Source organism: Podarcis vaucheri (genome assembly GCF_965113315.1).
Source record: "Podarcis vaucheri genome assembly, chromosome: 1".
Classification (NCBI taxonomy): domain Eukaryota; kingdom Metazoa; phylum Chordata; class Lepidosauria; order Squamata; family Lacertidae; genus Podarcis; species Podarcis vaucheri.
In genome coordinates, this window is record NC_138759.1 from 108170253 (window position 1) to 108186259 (window position 16007).

Below are 16007 nucleotides of genomic sequence, written 5' to 3' on the forward strand. Positions count from 1 at the left end.
AGGAGAGGAAGAGAAAACACTGTTGCATGAGAGGATGCCCATTCTGATCACACACGGACACTATTTTATTTCAGCCAGTGCAACTTATTATTATTAATCCATGAATCACTTCCCATGAGGCATCCCAAAATGATTTACAATTTAATATAAAATAAATAAAAACAGTTCAAACTCCTTTAGTAAGCTCTGCCCTGCACATTCTTAAAGAAATAAGAATTAGAAGAAGCATATATTTGAGACTTAAGGGGTTTAAGACATACTAACAAATGTGAAACATTTGCATATATCTGTTTAGAATAGGAGAAAGTTTCTTAATTATTGTCGGGGGGGGGGTGAGTGGTCATGTCACTTTTGAAAAGTGAGACTCTCGCTCATTGTAAACCCTACAAGATTTTTTTGATTTTTTTTTAATGTAGGGGGACAAAAGCACCAAAAAATCAATGGGAAAAACCTGAAGAACATTCATTAAGCTGTCAGCAGTGGAATAAGTACTTTCCCCCTTCTAGCCTCCTATGGTTGTCTTTCCAGCGTGCGCTGAATTATGAAAAGTTACAGGTTTATAATTTTACTTTTGACTAATTTATAATTTCGAGGCTATCAAGGTGTATAATTGGGGGCGCACAGCTCAGTAGAGAACTTGCGCAGTTCTAAAACTTCATACGCTTAATTTCCAGCGTTTTTCTCATTTGGAAACGAAAACAGTGTGACAAGCTGCCATTGAAAAGGTTCCTTGAAGCACGCTCCTCACAATGGAAATATGACAACCTCTTTGGCGGTGCAAATCCACGGGTAGCAAGAAGCAGCAAACCGAGGGAACTGTTATGGGTAGTTAAAGGCAGTGCTGAGACTCGGAATTATTTTGAATAATTCCTATAAACTGGAACTCTTTAGGTGGAAACCTGCACTTACCTGCAGCGAGGATGGCTGTAGATGTGGAGAGCTGATTTCCTGTTTGTGGCGGAATATATGGGAAATGAATCATTTACCGTTGGATTGTGGCATCTTTATTTTTAATTGAAGGGCTCTTACTACTGTGGTTTAGTGTAAATAGTATGTGGAAGAAGGAAGTCTAAAATTTCAAGTATCCCGATGAATTACGACTGATATTCTGCTTTGGTGCACAGTGTTATGAGATACCTGTTCTTTGCAGTTGTTGTTTCCAGTACCTTTTTGTGGCATTTCATCCCTCAGAAGAAGAATGAAGATCAGTTTAATTTAATTTAATAAAATGAACTTGATGCCCCTCAATCACGAATGCCCTCATAAACACCGTGTAGTATCCCTTTCATGTTTGAACTACCTCTCTTTCTCTCTCATCCTCTCCTTGCCCCCCAAAGTCGCAGAGGGCAGCCACACATATAAACATACCTACTGGACTCCTTGTTTTTATTCCTAACAAAAGGCCGGCTCTACATTCCATAGCACCGCGGTTGCTGGAGGCGCCGTTCCCAAAAGCATGCAGATGATAACTGCATCTCCTGCTGTACCTGTAACAATTTAATTGTATAAGTCAGCCCAGTCAAGCATCCCCAGCACATGACTGGGAGACATGAAATTCATTGTCATTATTGTCCCTGTCATTTTGGATCATTATATCCTGCTGTAGAATTTTCCTCACTTCAGTGCTTTTTTTTTTCCTCCAGGAACCGGGGATTATGGCTGAGGTTGGGGTGGGGGCAGGACTGTGAACTACATTTACCTCAGGGGAGCCACAGATTAAATTGGCTTTGCTCTCTGACTTGCTGGATTCATCTATTTGTATGCTGTGAGTTTAAGGTTGGAAATTTACGAGTACCTGAGTGAATTTCCATGGTCCTGGCTTTATTTGGTTTATGCATTATTATTATTATTATTATTTTATTTTATTTTGGTGGAGAACTCAACAGTAAATGCTTGCTCTCTTCACAAGAATCAAAATGTGGGTTGGCTCTTCTTAACCCATTTTATCCTTAAAAGAACCTACGTTATTCTATAGGAAAGTGACATTATTTGCACGTTACACCACAAATACATCTGTATTCCCCAGCTTGTCATGGCTTTTCAGAGGCAAGATTCCATTGAAGCATGTAATTTAGATGTGTGTGTTTTATGCGAACTTAATGGTAGGCCATTAGTTAATATGTATCTTGTTCCATAATGTAGGCATGGTGGTGTCATGGATACTGCTAAGAAAAGAAAAATGCTCTGTGGGAGGCAGTTTTTTTTTCCTTTTGGTGCATGAAACTTTGAAAGACTCCTAGCTATTTCCCAAATTTAAAAAACAAACAAACAAATTGAATAAAAGCCAGCTAGGTGACTTTGTTTTCTTTCTTCATTGTGGTACAGGGATAAAATTTGATTGGGGCAGGGTAGGGTTGAAATATTGCCTCAAGGCCCCCCAACCCAAATGCCCCTCTGATTTGATTTATTATATTTCTAGGCCATTTTCATTCAAAAGACCCTCAAAGCAGCTTACAAACAATAAATGGCAATAACCTGATGGAACATCACAAACACAGTGTAAATCAGGCACCCCCAAACTTGGCCCTCTAGCTGTTTTGGGACTACAACTCCTATCATCCCTAGCTAACAGGGCCAGTGGTCAGGGATGATGGGAATTGTAGTCCCAAAACAGCTGGAGGGCCGAGTTTGGGGATGCCTGACGTAAATTATATAGAATAATTAACAAATCACCAGTGAAACAATTACCAATCTATAAAACACTGTTAACCAAGCAAGAAATAAAAAATAAGCTAAAACATCAGGATTGGAGCAAAAGTCATATGATTTAGCAAATCAATACAGCATTTAGAATCTATAAAACAATATTAGCAATATTAAGAAAGTAGCAGCCGAAAAATAAACTCAGCACTGTTAAGTTCATACACACACTCTCCACACCCCATGACTCATAATCTTTCACTCTGTTCAGCTCATGAAGACCCATATACCCATGACAGCAACTCCTTTCTGAAGGTTCCTCGGGCTGGAGGGTGGAGCAAGGAGGGTGGAAAAAGGCACCGCCCTACTGGCCAACCCAGTGCCTCTCTTCCCTCTCTGCCTCCGCCATGTGCCTGGCCAAGTGACTACAATCATCTTTGCCCCGATGAGCAGAGTTGGGGTGGTAGTTGTATCTGTAAGAGGCAGGAGTTCCCATTGGTGGTAGAAAGTGCTACCTGCAACAGCTGCCTTTAAAGAGCCAGGTCTGGGTTCTGGAAGTGAGAAATAAAAAGAAGGTGCTGGAATGGTTTCACGTATTGATTGGATCTCCCCTTCCCCAATCCTGCCTTGCCTGGCCCGCATTGTTGCCAGGGATTCCAGTGGAAATTAAGATATCTAATCATTCTGGTTTTACCTGATTATATATGTAGCCTTTTTTGTGTGGGAGAATTCACCCTTAAGGAACATGGCTCGCACTGGCCAGTACCAACACAAACAAATTTGCTTTGATGCGTATTAGACCTAGTTGACCCATAGCGTGGAGGAAGTCAGTATAATAAATGCTCCAGTTGTATATAATCACTGTTCTCTATTTTTGGTATGGAATTGGCCCTTGGTAAAAAGCCTGATAGGGAGACCTGTTGTCGGGTTCCCTAACTGATGTGGCTACGAAGAAGGCCAAGACATTAAAATCTCAGGTGTTTATTGAACTTTGAGCATGAAAGGTTTTGCTGTTTGGGATAAAATCTCCCCTCCCCATCACCTCAAAAACTCTTTGCATTTAATGGTTGCTACTTATTTAAAGTTCAGTCCCCTGCCACGAGTTTATTTTTGAGCAATTGACGTTATTTGACTGCATCTTTGGGGCTGCTGCTGTTCATTTTGCTGTTAACCACCTAGCACACACCAGTAACCTCCTTTGTACATATCCTGAGCCTCCATTGGTTTGTAGCTCCCTCACATGCATATGTAGGTTTTTAAAGCTGTTGGTTGTCCATATGCTTTTTCTGTGAACCGCAGATAACACCAGTGTATGCACGGCCATCACACTGCTGCGTTATGTATGGAATTGTCCTCAGTTTTTGGCGCTGCCATGACTGGTTCTATTTAAGTTGATGTATAAATATTTCTACCACACTTAATCACTTTCAGTCTCTGCTGGCTAAATTCAATTACAGTGGACCCTCCGGATATGAATTAAATTTGTTCTGGGGGGTCCGTCTGCAACCCAAAAAGTCCGTAGGCAGAGGTGCCGCTTCTGCACATGCACATGCACACGGCGCATGAGTGCTTCTGTGCACGTGCGCGGCATGCAGAACACTTCTGTGCGTGCACGGCGAAATCCAGAAGTATACAGTTCCAGGTTTTCCATGTTCACACCCCAAAAGTTATGTATCCAGAGTGGTATGTAACTAGAGGGTCCACTGTATTGTTTTGCCATTTCAGATATGTGCCATTTTCATTGGAAGTAGATCTTCTATAATTGTAGTAAATACATACCAGACGCACCAGACCATAAGACGCACCTAGTTTTTGGAGGAGGAAAACAAGAAAAAAAATATCTGAATTTCAGAAGCCAGAACAACAAGAGGGATCACTGCGCAGCAATCCCTCTTGCTGTTCTGGCTTCTGGGATAGCTGCGCAGCCTGCATCCGCTCCATAAGACACACACACATCTCTCCCTACTTTTTAGGAGGGAAAAAGTGAGTCTTATAGAGCAAAAAATACGGTACTCTGCTTAAGGTGTTTTCCCCCTTCTTTTTGTTGCTTCCTCTTCCTGCAGCGAACAAGGATTCCTCATTATTTATTTAGAAACTACCACATGTCTCCAGTGAGTGATGAAGTCACTCTGCTTCATGAAGAGTAATTCTGCATCTTCCATATATCTCTGACATATTACCTCCTGTCTCTTTTTATACCCTTAGATCATAATTCTGGTTTTAGTTGGTTTAGATAAGGTCACGTAAGAGGAAGTAATTTCCTTGATGTCCTATGAAGTGGGCAATAGTTCATAAAACTATTGACTGGGCTCCACTTGAGCAATTGTGATATGAGACGAGATACGAAAAATAGCTATTGACCAATTCCAGTGGAAAGAAAATGCTTGCGCCTGTGTGTGTTTGCGTTGTGTGTGTGATGCAAACATAAAAATGCAACTTTTGTCCTCACTGATGCTTCTCACAGAGAATTAGAAAGCTGTGATTTGGTATGCATGTAGGCTGACAGGCTGGTTGTTTGAAAAGTCTGCAAATGGGACATTTTAAATGGAGTGGAGTCTTTACATGGCCAACAACACAGTCCAAGCCGAGTTTCCTATGGGCTCAACAGGGTTGTGAGAGTTTGCATTGGAGAGAGCTGGGGAAGGTTTTGCAGCAGCCACAAATTCATGTCCGCTCTAGACAAGCAGTTGGGTAGGAGAGGATGGGACGTCTCTCCTCACAGTCTTCCAAAATCTCCGAGTTGCATCAGAATAGAATTTTAATGGCAGCCGGGATTGTACCTCCAGTTGCAGAATTCAAGCTGCGCTGTGCCTTTTCGTCTATACCAGCCTTTGTCCACCTGATGCCCTCTGGATGCACTGACCTGCAGCTCCCATCAGTCCCAGCCAGAATGGCCAGGTTGGGAAAGACTGGTCTGCATGTGTGCATATGTGCGTGCGCACAAACACACAAAATTTATATAAAGATTTCTATACACACAAGATGTGTTAATTATCCCTTGTTTAATAATGTGCACTGACATCGCCACATTTGTCCAACATTGTAGAATGGCCACAGAAAGGCTGTCAAGACATTTTTCATTGTGACATTTTAGCGTGCCTTCCCTAAACTGGCACTGACAACATTTTGCTTTCATTTTAACACTATGCGTTTACTTACCCTGACACTGCAATAAGATGCCTTTGACAAGTTGAAGGCTGATACAAAGGAAGTGGGGTAACAACATAATTAAAAGCCAACACCACCAAGTAAATCCTAATTCTGATCTGCCCCTCGCAACTCGCCCCCCTCCCCATGAAGAGAAATTCATTATCTGGGAAGGCCTCTGGCATTGCACTTCTAAGTGCCTGAGCAGTGATTCACACCTGGTGTCATGCTAGTCATTCCTCTCTGACTAGATACCACTAGAATATCATTATTTTTACCTTTGATACAAACGAAGATAATACCTTTTTCATTGGATCAGTTTCCAGTTATTAAAGCTTTCAAAGTACATTGAATTCCCCATCAGCAAACCAATATCCCGTGCATCCGTAGAATACATTTAAAGCCCTCTTAAAATTGTGGCTCTGTGAAAAGTCTCCTAACAACCCTCAGCTCCCTTTACAATTTACAGTTTGATCAGTAAGAGCATGAGGTTCTTGATTTCAGGGTCGTGGGTTCGAAACCCACGGTAGGCAAAAATAATCCTGGATTGTAGGGGATTGGACTAGATTGCCCTCGTCATCCCTTCCAACACTACAGTTCTATGATTCTATTATTATTTGAGGGAAACCATGACTGTGAACGTGCATAGGAGTGCTTTTAAATGTATGGTGTGGATCTGACCTTTGTTTTGTATAAAGCTCTTTTCATTTTACCATAGAACTTGCCAAACTTCTCCAGTAGCATGCTGGTTTTTGTTTTTGTATTTTGGGGGGCATATTCACATTTTGTCCCTCTTTTTGCATGGAAGTCCACAGTTGAGGTTCCCAAATCTTGTGATGCTACTAGGCTAAAGCAGGAGCAGGAGGATCGTCTGAGGTCTCCCTATTAGGCTAACAGGCGGAGACATAATTGACAAGCCAGTGACAGAAGATTAGAGAAATAAAATGGTCCTGAGCTGTCGGTAGAACCACATCTGCCGAGTGGCTAGCAAAAAGGCGATGCTCCTCTTGACAGAGTCAAGACATGCATTCTTTCCTACATTTATGAGAGATTGAAAAGGAACTAGTAACTGCCAATGCTCCTTTTGCGAGACCAGTCTCTGGGGACTCTAAGGAAACTGGGACATTACAGAGTCTTAGAGGAGGGTGGAAAGGCTCCGTGGGTGTGTGAATGTTGGGTTTCTTTTGTTTAGAACCAAAGGGGGTGTGGAGCTGGGTTAGACATTTGTGAATTATATACAGAAGAACATGAGCCGTGATAGAAAGTGTTGCCTTCGTTATTCAACGGAATTCCCATTTACGCTGTTTGGTCCCTTCTGCCTTACTAAGCTATAAAAAAGCTATACTAAACTAGGACTCTGGGTTGCTGGGCATTTTATCTTTTTAATAGGTTCACTATGCACTTTATTCTGATGAATATGTACCCTGTAAATCTATCTATCTATCTATCTATCTATCTATCTATCTAGATACAGATAGGCTGCTTCTGCCTTCAGCTGCTCCAGTGTAAATCTGCAGTGAGATTTACATCATAATCGCAGATAGAATTCAATGCGGAATCACACCAAGATTGTCCTGATGATCCTGAGTGAAAACTTATGTGAATTGCAGCCTGGTCAATACACAGCGAAGGCTAAAAATGGAGCTGGTTGGGAAGGAAGGTTGGAAAAGTAGCTGCAGTTACGTTGGCCACAATTATTAAGAGGTCCCCCCCCCCGCAACCCTGTACTACTCGGCTCACAACATTTTGCTGAGTCCTCCTGGAGAGGCTTGGGGGGGGGGGGGGAGCGGTTCCTGGAGCCTTCAGTGGGGAGGATGAAGAAAGAAAGGTTCATTGTGCAGTATTGAATTCTGCATGTGCAGTGTTGGATAGCACACAAAGTTATTTAAAGAGACAGTATTTTAAATTTAAAAAATCGAAATGGGTATTTCCACCCCCTTTAAAAAGTATTCTTTTTCCTCCGTCCTGTTTTATGTAATTTCTCCCCCACGGATGGCTTTTGTTTGTATTGCCCAGTCACTTGCAAGCTTTTGTTCCGAATGGTTTTGGCTTGTTCAGATCTCTTTGGGACAAATTAAGCCTTCTGTGCTGCGATTTTTTGATCTAAAAAAATCTGTCCGATCTGTCCTGAGAGGTGACAGAGCTAAAAAAAGAAGAAAAAAAGGAGAGGTGAGGAGGGAGGACATAGACAAGAGCAGCAGCTAGCAGAGGGTAGAGTGTTAAGTGGACATGTGTTCAGGGCAAGTGCTGTGCTTTTACAATTCCTGCTACTTTGCCTACAGGTTAGCGGCTGTAGGCTTGAAGACAGCTGACTCAGCTCTTTACTATGAAAGAACACTGAATTATTTTGACAGCCCTGTTCTTTTATTTGTATATCTTCTTTCAGACCTGATGGCAATTTTAAAAAAAGACTTTCTGAATCTAAGAGTTATTATTGAAAGCAAAACAAAAACAAAATTGTCTGCAACCACAAAACATTTATCTTAGTCTTACCTACAATCCCATTGGTACACTAAAACTATATCTGTCTTTCCATCTATTCTATCTATCTATCTATTCTATCTCTCTATCTTTCTGTATTTTTAAAAAACAGACTCTTCTGCTTCTCTTCTCAACTTGTCGTCTCCCATAATATTTTGGTGCCAATTAGTACTAATGGACCATTTGCTTTATTTTCTTGGTTGCATGGTCTGTATCTCCTTTCCGAATAGCCCAGCGGGGAACTCAGGAGATACAGAAGCACCATTTTATTGTATTATGTTATTTATTTAATATTTATATGTGCTTCTTGTTAACAAAGCTTGCCTCCAAGCAGTGTACAAGGATAAAATTTAAAATACATTAAAAGAAATTAAGTACAAAAAAACCACCAACAGAATCACAGATGCCAAAGACAATTGGTCAGTGCTGATAGTTGGGGAAAGTCTGAGCAAACAGGGTGAGTTTTCAGTAAGAGCGGAAATCACCCAATAACCCATTCCACCCAAATTGCAGAAAAGGAGGGCATTTCAGAGGGTAGGAGCTGCTAAGGAGAAGACTAACTTTTGTCCTGTTACCAAATGGGCAGGTTGCAGCACTATCAGCAAGGTCTCTTGAGGATCTCTGTGATCTACTGAGACTCTATAAGGAAGGTAGTCTTTCATGAAACCAAGTTGCTCAGGGTATACTTTAACAACAACACCTCTAAGGGTGTTCAATTAGTTGACATGAATGAATTGATTCATGCATTTGTTTTTATAGGAGGAACGGTGTGTTTTATAAATCAACATTTGTTAAGAGGCGCACCTATTTTGTGAATTATTGTAATGCAAATTTTCAAAAAAAGCAGACTTGAAATAAAAAAATATATGTAAATTATGGGTTTTTTTATTTTTATTTAATCCAGCCTCAAAAGAAGCAGAGGGCTTTAGGTGTGATATGTGTGCTGTCACCAGTCTGCTCAGTATCCCGGCTGCCCAATTGTGCAGTTTCTGAACCAACCTTAAGGGTTGTCCTACGGAGGGAGCACATTATAGCCAAGCATTGAATATTAAGGGGAACTGTGGGTAGGGTGATGCCACAGCTCCCCTCTCTTGTTTCCTCTGAGGAGAACTTGAAATTGTAGCCACATATTTTGAATCTACATAATTTGGATCTACATACTGAGGCTGCAACCTTATGCATGCTTACCTACAGTGAGTTCTACTTCCAAGTAAACAGCAGGACCAACTGTGTAAGCCCTGTGCTTTTTAAACTTCCCTCAGGGAATCCTTTCCACAGCGAACCACATCTGTCAGGTCTAGGGCAGGCCCAACACTCTGAGGTTGCAGATCATCTATTTCAAGAACAATTAAATAGGGCTGTCAGTCAGGTATACATGGCAAATATCTAAACCCTTTTGCTGTCCTCTCTAACTGGCCATCCTATCTGTATCCCTGGACGTGTTAGCATTATTATGTAGCCTAAAAACATAAGCACAACAAATGCTTATAGTGCTGCTTTTATTTATTTATTTTTCCTTCCTGTATTTGTAGGCTTCCTTTGAGGGTTGTCCCTTGTAAGAGTTCTCAACACTTTAGGAAAAATAGCAGTGATTGATGACATTGCAAGTCATAAAATAATTAAAGGAACGGCTGAAGCCTCATTAATACATCTGAAAATCACCACGGCAGCAGATAAAAACAGTATTGACAGACCTAAAACAAGCGTAAAAGCAGGCAACAACAACAAAACCCCCACAAAAAAGACTAGTGACTGGAAATCACCAGCATAAATCTCCCATTAGAAGCAGTACAGAATAATAAGCAAAGCCTTCAGTGCCTGTTTAAAAGTAAACATTGATGCGCCATACATACCGACCTAGGAAGGGAATTCCATAGGCATGGGGCCACCACTGAAAATGCTCTGTCTCTTGGACCCATGTATCTGTCAGTTATTGGTATCAAAACCACATTCAGTATCTTGGGTGCCTGTTTTAGGCTTGTACTGCTTTGGCCTATAATGTTAAGATACATATATGTGTGCTGGCCTTCATACCTTGAGGAAAATCTCTTGTCTTCTGTGATAGCATCTTTTGCCCTTCCTGTACTGAAATGGCCTCATCAACAGAGAGAAGCATTGGCTATTATAATACTTGGGCACTCATCATTCTTCATGTGTGGGGACTTGGGGCAGTGTATCACATCACCTCAGCATAGGGGTGGGGAACTGGATCTGAGCCAGTGTGCAGGATCCTTATCTTCTCCACCCCTGCAGGCCAAGTTTGACAGGGAGGTGGGGCCCACTTCTGCCATCCTGGTTTAACGTTAAGCTAGCTGACAGTGCTTTCAAAGTCTCGCGCATAGCACTTTGCTATCTCCAATGCTGGAGCTTGCAAAGCGCTGTTGACAGAGCCTGCAAACCCCAACTACTTCTTTATCTGCCTTGCACCTGGCACCATATGTGATGTTGCGTGTAGGACCGGCGGGCCTGGCCTGGCCAAAAGGCCTCAGGAGCCAAATGGGGAGGCCTGGCAGGACTGTTTAGGGCTAGAGGTTCCCCACCACTGCCTCAATGCATAAAACCTGTGTTCTAAGCTTGTATCTTTTTCTTTTTTAAAAAAAGTTTTTATTGTTAAAGTAATTCAGCATTAATACACACATATTTCGAATATACAAACATACATTTCATACAATCCTTGAAAATGTTCAAACATACCTACACTCAATCCCACAGATAATTCCCTTTCCCATCACCATCCACCACCCCTCACCCCACCTTTGTGTTAGACTTCCAATCTACTCAATTGCAATTTCTTTCCACTTCTATTACTTTCTTTCACACACGTTTAACCTAATTTCATGCTTCTTTTTCTATTACACATTGTTATCCATCTTATTTAGTATTCCAGTATTTAAAATGGAACTTGTTTATTCTAATAGGAGTTCTGATTTTTCAATATGGTTTTGCAAGTATCCTTTAAACACCTTCCAGTCCCTGTCTATCTTCTCTTTTGAGATCCTCCCAATTTCTCCCATTGTTTTGGATATATTGTAGCACTCCAATAATTTGGCAAGCCACTCTATTTTTGTCGGTATAATACCACTTTTCCAATTTTTCGCAATCAATAGCCTTGTGGCTACTGTTGCATATAAATATAATGACTTGTCTTCTTCCTTTAGATTTCCTGGTACTATTCCCAATAGAAAACCTTCTGGTGTTTTCCTAAATGAATATCTGAACATTTTTTTCATTTCATTATATATTGTTTCCCAAAATTGTTTGATGTTTAAACAATTCCACCATATATGTATCTTAGCTTGTATCAGAAGAAGTGTGCACATGGCTGGTGGCGATTTAATGCCTTGTTATGATTGCCTTGGGATTTGCGGCTTAACTGTTTCTGAGCAGAATTCTCCCTGTCTCCCAGCAGAAACCCTTCCATGCCCCCCCCTTCTATTTCCTTTTAACTGACTTGTCTTTCCAGAGGAGGAAACCGGTCTTTCCTCCTTCTGTCTGTCAACTTAATCATCCATGAACAGAGATAGAAGAGGCTCCTGTCTGTAACAGGGCAGTGCTCCTAAGAGGAAAAGCTTCTGCAGAACCAGCTAGGGCTTTGCTGGCCAGCCAGACCTCTAGAGGGCACCAGTGAGAGGGGAAAGTAAACCACAAATGTTGCTGAAAGCAGTTTTGCAGCTATTGCCCCCAGAATAGATACTCCCGCAGATTTGCCACCAGTAATGAATTTTCAGCTGCTACTTGGCCAGTTCTGTAGTGGACACCATTCAGAGGAGAAAGGAAAAACACCATGGGAAGGGTGTTTTAAGCCACTGGCTGCACTCGGAAGCCTTGCAAGTTGTTTCAGGAGCGGGACTGTGAGCAACTTCATGCGATGCGTTTTTCTAGGACCAAGGTGAAACTGTAAAGCTCCCTTGTTATTTTTGTTATTGAGTGTTGTTTAAGTAATCATCTTATATTTATAGTCATGAAATGTTACAATTTTTGGCAAGTTATTGTGCTGTTTTGCTATGTTATTAGGTAATTATTTTTGTACCGTTTGGTTTCAAAGTGTGTTGTTTTCTCTGTAGTAAGCCGCTGTTGCGGAATACAAATAAAATGAATGGATGGATGATTAACTCCTTCAGTTATTTGATGCCAGAACTTCCTTGAATTTTGGCGTGTGAGAGGGATTCTTGGAGGAATAATGTAGGGTCAAGCTGGAGTTTGAAGAACATCTGTAAGACTTAGGGCCTAGTTTTACCGGTCTCCTGGTTCTATTCGGTGTGACTAGCAAAGATTACAGCATCCTTAAGGGATGGATCCACACAAATCATGTTTTCCCTGTGTGCCCTTCCATGGCGAGACATGGCTCTGGGTCATTGTCTTTATGCATTCTGCTATGGTATGGCTATGCCAAAATCACCCTTGATTTTCGTAGCACTGCTGAATTTGGGATGGTTGGTAACTTTTGTTACAATAACTTTTGTTTTAATAAATCTCGCTGAGCTTGGCAGTTTTGAAAAAAAGTCTTCTTATGGCAGGAGAGGAGAGCAGGGTTCCTTGTTTGTAACCACAGTGATCCAAATGCCACAACAATCCGAGCCAAAGACTAGTTATGAAACGCAAAGGGGATCCAAGCTATGGGGTGAGGTGGGGAACCCCTTTGATTTATCCCTTTCCCAGTTGCATCTGCTGTCTCTTTTGAGAAACTTTGCTGCCCTTTTACCTAAACAGAACCATAGTAAGAAACCCACAAGACTCTTTATTCCCTGAGCATGTCTTGCTATTTTTAAAAGCAGTATTTCCAGTAAGTGGGTTACAGGTCCTTGTTAAATAGCATTTCACCAGTGAGAATATATCTGTAATAGTTGTTGTAATTTACCATTGCTGAAATGTCCTCCACCTATTTTGGAAATCCTTCTGTATGTTAGAAGGCTTGTTTGTAGTTGTGTGTATATTTTGACTTTCAAACAACTAAAGAGCAGCTCTTCATACAGATTTCTAATTGTTCAAAGCAGGCACCCCCACACGTGGCCCTCCAGATGTTTTGGGACTACAACTCCCATCATCCCTAGCTAACAGAACCAGTGGTCAGGGATGATGGGAATTGTAGTCCGAAAACACCTGGAGGGCCGAGTTTGAGGATGCCTGGTTCAGAGGCTACACATCCAAAGGGAGAATTTTAGCCCTTTTAAAAAACAAAATAAACTTGCATGCTACCAATCTGCTTCTGGATACTTTCTGCATAACCTCAGCCTATTCCATTAATTTATCGTGTGGCCTATTAGCTCTCTTTCTTAGTGTTGGGGAGGTTGCCATTTTTATTTAATTTATTTATAGTTTCTGATCTTAATCTGACTGTCTCCAGGCAGCTGAAGTGACAAGCAATTTTTTATATATATACATGTAATGGAAAAATATCAAAATAAAATCAAAACCTTTTGTTTTTTAAACAAAAGCTATTGTTCCCAGCTCCCTTAATTTTTTGTATGCTTTGGGGTTTTGTTTTCCCTAGGCCCTATTTAGCTTGCTTAAGCTTCCCTCGGTGGACTTCTTCCACATTGGAATGAGAAGTTTTGAAGCTGTGTAAGAGTTCTGGGAGCCATTGATCCTCCTTCTACGTTTTTGCCCTTTTGGTTTTCGAAACGGATTGCTCGCATAGCGGCTGGGTGTTGCTCTGGCAGAATCGGAAGGGGCCGAACTTTACATAAATCATTTATACTGAACGCTTGGTATGCTGGCAACATAAATCAACAGCAGTATCCATTACCATTCATTCACCCCCCCCCCCGTTTTTTTATCAGTATTATCTTGATAGAACCGATCCCAACTCGTGGGCATGCTGAACTCTGCCGTCGGAACTCCAGCCCTTTGTAATTAATTATTCTGGGCACACGGAGCTTGGCCCTTGCTACGCAGAATAATTGCTCCCAGCCAACATCCAGGGTTTTAACTTCAGTGGCAATAATAAATAGAAAGTCTCAGGTGATGCCACTATTTTAAAGTAATTAATCATTTCCATTCTTCTTGCTCTCCCCCCTCCCTTCCCCCTGCCAATGCTCTCTCTTCCATGTTGATTCCCCCCCCCTCTCTCCTCCTCAACTAGGAAGATTCTGTAATAAATCTTTAATGATATATATGTTAAGAGTGATCTGTTAACTAAACCTCCTTGGGTTCTTTCTTTGTGTGTGTTCAACAAGATTTTATTATATATATATATATATATATATATATATGCGCCCAACCTTGTGAATTCTATTAGTTGCGAACTTAAAATGTGCATAAAATGAATGTCTTTTTCACCGGCAGCAGAGGCTTAGCAGTGGAATTCCTGAAAGATCATTGCTTGCTTCCTTTTTTTAAAAAAAATAATGTCATGCAGCGTGTGTGTGCTATTAGAGATTGTTAATTAACACCAGTGGGGCCGTCAAAAAACAAATTCTTCGAAGATGCCGGATTTGTGGAGGGGGGAGCAGGGGTTGGTTTTAGAATCCTCCTCCTTCCAAAACAGAAAGCGTGTGGTTTGTTTTCATGTCAGGTCCTTGACTGAACAAATGCAAAATCGTTCGTTTTGCAACGTATAAAAAACCACATTGCTTGGACAGTAATCCCAGCTATTTGCAATTGTTTTTTTAAAAAATAACAATCGTACAAATACGCTGTTTAGAACAATTGAGATGAATGCCCTGCCTTGCCAAGAGAAGACATTACTCTAAACAATTCTTGGTAGACCTGACCAGCCATCACATAGATTCGGTGTGACAGGGACAGATGTGACAGATCCGTTCTGACACACTTCCATACCACAAGTCAGTGGCTTGAGGTGACTCATGTCCTTCCCTTGATTCTGCCCCCTGCTGCAGGACAACACAACGATGCACGAATGAACCTTGCCATTGCCCTCACCGCTGCCAGGTATGGGGCTGCCACAGCCAATTACACTGAAGTGGTGTGCTTGCTGAAGAAGACGGATCCAAAGAGCGGGGCGAACCGCGTCTGCGGCGCAAGGTGCAGGGATGTTCTAACAGGTAAGCATCCTTCGCTCCCCTGTGGTATTTATAGAGCCCCTTTGCTTCCTTTTACCTAACAACAGGTAACTTGCGTTGGCCCACACACTCACAAGGCACCTTGCTCCGGCGGTACTTTTCAGAGACGGCGTTTCTAATGCTTGTCTCCTATGGTTCGGTGGATTCTGGCATTCCGCTGGCATTCTTCCACTTCCCTTAATGTATGCGGTTTAGAGGACACAGTTGTTTTCCTGGATGAAGCACAGCTGTCCACAGATGCTGCTCCCCCCATTTACCTTTCTGTTTAAGGAGACAGAAATATTATTTATTTATTTATTTATTTTCCCTTATGTTAGAAAGAAGAAGTTAAGGAGGGGGAGTGCAGCGGGAGGCTGGAGTTTGTAAATATCACTTAACTGACAAAGGAGGCATATTTCCAAAGTGCAGTGGCATGTCATTAATGCCAATCATCTTTAACTTCTGTCAGGGTTTCATTCAAATCCTGGTGCTTTGGCAAGCTAAGCCACACTTTACATCCAAGCCCTTCTGTCAAGAAAAGCTGACGTCGTAAAATAACCGTGTGGTGTGCGTTCAGTCATAGTACCATCTAACAAATTTCAGGGTTTAAGAATGCCATTAAACAGAGAAGAGAACTCGATAAATAAAAGTAAAATCAGGAGAGGGGAATCTTCTGCCACTCTAGATTTTATCTGAGAGGATTTTTCTCTCTCTCATTTTTTTCTTTTCTTTTTATTA

General features: G+C 41.5%; 1 protein-coding gene across 2 annotated transcripts in view; it reads left to right on the forward strand.

Annotated features, from left to right (window-relative positions):
* GPD2 (glycerol-3-phosphate dehydrogenase 2) overlaps positions 1 to 16007 on the forward strand; it is an 84498-nt gene that overhangs the window by 35403 nt on the left and 33088 nt on the right. For both annotated transcript variants that reach the window (XM_082198358.1, XM_082198359.1), the window contains exon 7: positions 15108 to 15272. In XM_082198358.1, the coding sequence (XP_082054484.1) occupies positions 15108 to 15272 (165 nt within the window). The remainder of the gene's footprint in view (positions 1 to 15107; positions 15273 to 16007) is intronic.